The sequence below is a fragment of the Meleagris gallopavo genome, chromosome 5, assembly GCF_000146605.3.
Source record: "Meleagris gallopavo isolate NT-WF06-2002-E0010 breed Aviagen turkey brand Nicholas breeding stock chromosome 5, Turkey_5.1, whole genome shotgun sequence".
NCBI classification, from domain to species: Eukaryota; Metazoa; Chordata; class Aves; order Galliformes; family Phasianidae; genus Meleagris; species Meleagris gallopavo.
This window is the reverse complement of record NC_015015.2, coordinates 53349306-53355280: the sequence shown is the minus strand read 5'-3', so window position 1 is coordinate 53355280 and position 5975 is coordinate 53349306. Positions and strand designations below refer to the sequence as shown.

The 5975-nt window shown below is 45.1% G+C and overlaps 1 protein-coding gene across 1 annotated transcript in view; it reads left to right on the top strand.

Annotated features, from left to right (window-relative positions):
- PRKCH (protein kinase C eta) overlaps positions 1 to 5975 on the top strand; it is a 108246-nt gene that overhangs the window by 193 nt on the left and 102078 nt on the right. The window contains exon 2 of the mRNA XM_010712057.3: positions 1 to 279. This exon is cut by the window's left edge and continues 10 nt beyond it. Within this exon, the coding sequence (XP_010710359.1) occupies positions 1 to 279 (279 nt within the window). The remainder of the gene's footprint in view (positions 280 to 5975) is intronic.

Here is a 5975-nt window from a genome sequence, read left to right as displayed (position 1 = left end):
CTCCGCCACTCGTTGTTCCGTAAGGGCTACCAGCTGCTGGACCCCTACGTGACGGTCAGCGTGGATCAGGTGCGCGTCGGGCAGACCAGCACCAAGCAGAAGACCAACAAGCCCACGTACAACGAGGAGTTCTCCGCCACGGTGACCGACGGCCATCAGATCGAGCTGTCCGTCTTCCACGACACCCCCATCGGCTACGATGACTTCGTGGCCAACTGCACCTTGCACTTCCAGGACCTCCTGCGCTCGGCGGGCCCCAGCGACAGCTTCGAGGGCTGGGTGAGTAGCTGGGCTCCTGCGAATGAATGGAGGCAGAACGGGGCTTGTCCTTGCACGCCTGTGCTGCAGATGCACGCAGCTCGGTGTGCGTGCAGGTGTGCATCTCCTCGCGTTGGTGCTGGACTGAAGGGATAGATGAAGGGGATAGATACGCGGTGACAGCTGAAAGCTGGTGCGTTTGGGGACCGCAGTCTCAGCTGTCATAGCACGAAGGCAGCAGCTGAGTGCTGTGCAGTCTCTTGAGGAGCCTTGCATGTAGCAGCGAAGTACACCTGCACTCACAGGGTTCCGTGCCTTCCTTCCCTCATTGCTGAGCACACAGGACATGGAAGCATGCATGCTCGGATGGATGTATTTGTACTGAGATCTACACCTGCTTGCACAATTGTTTGCTGTGTTCTTTTTAGCAGAACAGCAGGACCTGTCCTGTATATGTTATGTGCGTCGCTGCACTGCTTGAACACGGTTTCACTTAAGGTTAATTTTAGGTTATTTCCACATCGCTTATATCCAGCCCTGAGAACTCAGTTATGTTTTAGTCATAATGGTGAGTGAGAGGAATAGGACAGGGTCTAAAGTTATGCCTTTGTTTCTTGCATTTTAGACCAGGAGGAAATGAATGTATTGATTCAAACCATAGTTTGCTCGTAAGTCTTAAGTTTAAAATAAATATATATCTTCGTTCTGGGCAGAGAGTGTGCAGAAAAAACTCAAAATTGCTAAAGTTAGTACAGGTATTAGCACTGAGAGACCAGGAAGCTCAGCTCACGTGGTCAGGTAACCACTACAATAAAATCAGACAGGGAGGAAGAGCTGATAGCAGAGAGGTGATAGGTATCTGCATGGTATGGCTGGGACAGTGCTGGTGCTTTCAGTTCTCAGCCGCTGCCTGTGACTAAGATGTGAAGCTCCATCTCTGGGGTGGCTACAGGGAAATACAGACCATTTGCAAGAGCTCTCAGTAGACCTATACTGGTGCTGTTTGTTATTTTCTTCTTTGGTATTCTTAGGTATCACGTTCTTTGGGGTTAGCTCAGTGGGTGCACATTGAGTTTCCCAGGTTGTGCCGCTGGAGGGAAACTGCCCCTGTGACTTGTGATAAAACAGGGTTATGTATGGACAGCCTGTGGGACTGAGCAAAGGCAGCAATCGGGATATAAGGTTGTGGTTTTGAAGGTTTTCTTCCTGTTTGATTTGTTGGGAGTGTTTCCTGTTTGCTGTCAAGAGAGCCCTTAGCTCCTTGGTGTGCTGAGTCCTGAGTGTGGTGGGTTTGGGCACCCTGTTGTGGGGTGGTGGCCTTATTTACACTACCAAAATGCCTATAGTAACATTGCCTGTGATGTAGATGCACTCATATCTGGAGACCCACTGCTTCTTTTCATCCACACATTCCATGGATGCTGCTTTTTAGGATGGGCGCAGTATATGGCCAGCCAAGCAGTTTCAAGTTCTCATATGGTGTTAGGGGAGGGAAAAAATTGGATGGGTATGTGTCCTGTGAACTCCTGCATCACTGAGAGGTGCAGTGGGGTGGGAAGTCAGTGTGTTAAACGTCAGTTTATATCAGTCTGTGGTTTATCTGGGTATATAGACAGAGATGAAGAGCTGCTTCTGTCCTTCCAGTTACGGTCTAAAAAGTACAACTGGGGTGGATTTAATGGGCAGAGTGAGCAAGTGTTTGTCTTCTGTCCCTTTCTCCTCCCATCCCTATTGATGTGTTCTGTTAGCTTCTTTTATAGCGTGCAGCCAGGATTGCATGATGACAGTGGGAACATTGTCTTGCCCTGATAATTTAATATGTCTTGATAAATCCAGCACGGCTGTCACTGGGTTTTGTGCAGTCTGAAGGATAGGAAGTGCTGCTCTGTACGAGTACAAGGTCCATGAGCTGCTGGCATGAGGAAAGGCACCACAGAGGTGCTGTAGATGATTCGCAACATCTCCACACTGAAATCCCTCATACTGCTCTTCTTCCAACCCCTAAACAAAAGCAGGTATGCTGATACAGGCAAGAAAGGAGAAAAATGAAGTGAGGGGAAAACTGGTGAGAATTTAACCTGGCTTATACTTAGCCGCACGTAAAAATCACTGTGATAGCAGTTAGGTTTTTTTTTCCCCCCTAAAGTTATGTAGTCCTTCAATACAAAATGATTGAGAAACAGTGATAAGGAATACCCTGAGGGATAGAGCATCCCGGAATCTTTAGGTATCCTGATAGGGAACAGAAGGCAGAGCAGAGCTGGTAAGAAGTTTGAATTGATAATATAGGAAATCTGTGAGGGAAGAAAGGAATGGTATTTTTTTTCTTTTTTTTTTCTTCCTGTTTTGACATGAAATGCAGTGTTTATGTTCATTTTTCAGAGAAGTTGCAAGGACAAGGTTATATTGGCAAACACCAAATGCACTTGCTTTGATACAACCATGCAGTTCAGGGCAGCTGGAGAAGTGGAGAGAGGAGCAGGAGGCAGCTGGAGACTACCTGGGATAGTCCTCCAGTTCACATACTGCCTGAGTTTGGTGTGAGCCCTCATGTTCTTGTTCTTCTGTTAATCACTGTGGGTTTTCTTCTGTAGGGGAAATAAGTGATTGGTTATGGCATTCGTCACCACCTCTTTGTTAGAGCTATAGGAAGTGTCAGAGAGAAGCAGGAGGAATCCATGTGTAAGCCTTGGTGCTTCCCTGGTGACTTGCAGGTACATTACTGCAATTATCACCCCAACTATTTATGCAGATGAGTCAGTGTATGGGCATGAATCGTCTCCTGGGTAATGCTTGAATCATCCCACTCAGTACTGGACGGGATACTGTGGTCATACTTTGAAATAAAATCCATGTTCTGGAGACTGTTTATAAACTGCCTTTTTCTTCTCACCGTTTGGATTGTTTTCTGAAGTTTTTTTCTATTAAACAAATTACCACAGAACATATATTTTTTTAATTTTCATGTTAGTTGTCAAACACATTAGATAAACTTCACGCTAATCGAATCTATAAGAGCTTATTAGCTTCAAGACCCTGCTGTCCCTTTCCTATTATTTTATATTTACTGGTCGGATGACAGATAGTAGTTTTTATTAATATTGTCAACTAAATGCCATCCTTCCTTGAGCAGGCTTTGATGCAGCTGAAACCAGCAGCCGTCTCCCTGGTACTCTTCTTTTAGGTAGGCGTTTTCCTGTGGATGAATGGGTGTGAAATGGTGCAAACCTGAATGGTAGCATTTTACACAGGTGCACATGACCCTGCCAGGTGCAAAGTAGTAGAGAATTCAGCTGGTTACTGTCTGTAAGAGGTGAAGTCATGATTTACAGCAGGAGTTTAACCTCTTTTTCAAGTATTTATTTAATTTTGTGTGTAATAAGATCTTTTTACTCCTCTAGAAGGTAATTTCTCCTCTTTTAACTGTCTCCAAATACAGTGTAGGAAACATCAGTGAGACAGCAGATCATTTGGAGTACTGAGTTGTAATCGAAAGAGAGGTTTACAATATGCAAAGTTACTCCTATGAGGTTTATGTAGTAGCTGAACTCGTTTTTGAGCTCGGAGAGGCACTATTTACAAAAGATATTGAACGGCATTGGGAATGATTTAATTACGACTGTAGAAATGGTTGGTCTGTGGGTAGATGTGTAATTTCTAGCACTCAAACAGGGAGTTAAAATTAAACCTTCTGTGACTCAATCTTGAAATAGCAGATTATCACAGTATACTGAAGGAAATTAGATAACAGATGGACTATTAGATTAATGAGCCAATTGCGACTTCCTGATGAGTTTGTTCCCATGTGCTCGTGTGAGAGCAGCTAGATTTGTTTGCAGGAAGAGATTAAAACAAATAATCCCCATCCATTGCTTAACCCAAACTCCTCTGGCTGTACTCTTTCCTGTGATTTCCAGCTCCCACTTTGCTGCAGTATTCTCCAGGTGGACAAAACTGGCATCAGGAAGCCAAAGTATTTTATAGTCACCGACAGAGTATTTTGTGGTGTACGTGGACTCTGAATTTTCTGAGGGCTTGCTGAAATGGAGATTTGAGAATCCGAGAGAATGTGAGAATAATGCAACTGCTGAGCAGAATGTCAAATGAGGCTGAGTTCAAAAAGAGGATTGTGCTTCTAACCTGTCTGTGTCAGTCTGTGCTCATCTGTGGGATGGACAGCATCTTGCAAAGCTGGCATAATGGTTTCTCCATCCACAAGTACAAAGAGCAGCAGCATTTCATTTGTGTGATTTCCCATTTCCATGCACACAGTGGAGATCTCTGACAGTTATGCTGCACATAAATAGCAAAATAGCTTGAGTAAAGCAAGCTTCATCCCCTTTTTGTGTTAAGTCTTAAGTTGTGTCTGTAGTTGTTATTACTGATAGGCAGTTACGCTGTTGAATGGGAACAGCCCATCGCAAGAAGGTAGTTCTTGAAAGCAATCAGGATTTCATCTTTGTCTCTTTCTTTTGGCAGATAGCTGTACTGTGTGTGTATGGACAGACTCCTTAAAACATGAGTCCAGTGCACTGGGCTACCTGAACATTCCTTGCAGCCTGAAAGGAAAATTGCAAAATATAAAGAAACAAAAACGGTTGCTATTTGTCAGGTGGTTATATAATCCTGGCTTGTGTTGTGATCAGCTTTGCTGAGCATGGCAGGTGAGAGAGAGCAAAGCTGATTGTATTGTGATGGGCTGCATGCTTGCTGCTCTGTTTCAGCATCAGAGATTGAGAAGAGCTACTCCTTTATTTCTCTCATTGACATGGTCCTTCCTAGGAAAAGGCCTGTCTGACAGCTGTGAGCATCCTTGGAGAATGCAGGCATTTTGCTTGAGAATTTTTGGTTTGTTTTGTTTCTTTCCAGTTAAGGAAGTCTGAGGCTGGAATGGTTTGGTCAAATCATGAGAAAATCCATTTTCCAGTGATGGGAGTCACTAGGATGCCAGCAGGCGTCTGTGGGACTGACATTCATGTCCTGAATTGTGTTGGATACAGCAGGACACTAAGGTCTCTCCTCTATTCAGCCAGGTGCCTGTTGTTGACATGACTGGAGTTGGGAAGGGTTCTGGGAGCACCAGGGAGGAGCCTGCCTTCCTGCCCTGTACTGCTGGCTTGGAGCTCATGCCTTCCTATCACCCAAGGCTTTCTGGAGCTGTTTACTGGAGCCCTTACTAGTGATGGGGTGGATGCAGGGCCACTTGCAGGGGCGGAGAAGCGAGGCTGAGACTGCAGCACAGCACTCTGAGCACCACAGGAAGCTTCTGGCCCAGCTGTGCTCTGTGTGGCCCCCGCTGCTTGCACTGGTGGGGGGAGCTCAGCCTCTTTGCTTGCTTTTTATTTTTAGCTTTTACCACAGGTCTTTTGGTTAAAATGTGTTTCATCCAGGCCATCCAAAGCTTTCTGGTTTGAGTATTTTCTGGCTAATGACTTGGTTCCTAGCCATTTTGACCTTATAGGCAGTAACCTCCACAGAAGATATTGTCAAGGGGGCTGTTCAAACTATTGAAATGCGGTTAAAAAGTCTATGGGTTTACAGTGTAATTCAATATGAAAGCATGTCCCTTACTGAACTGAGCAAGACTCCCACCCTTCCTTTGCAGCTTTTAAAAATTCCTTTGATGTTTTAGGATGATTGTAGCTATTGTGCTGTGCTAATACAATCAAGAAGTCAGGGACCTCTTATGTAAAAATGGGGGGAGGGGGGGGGAGGGT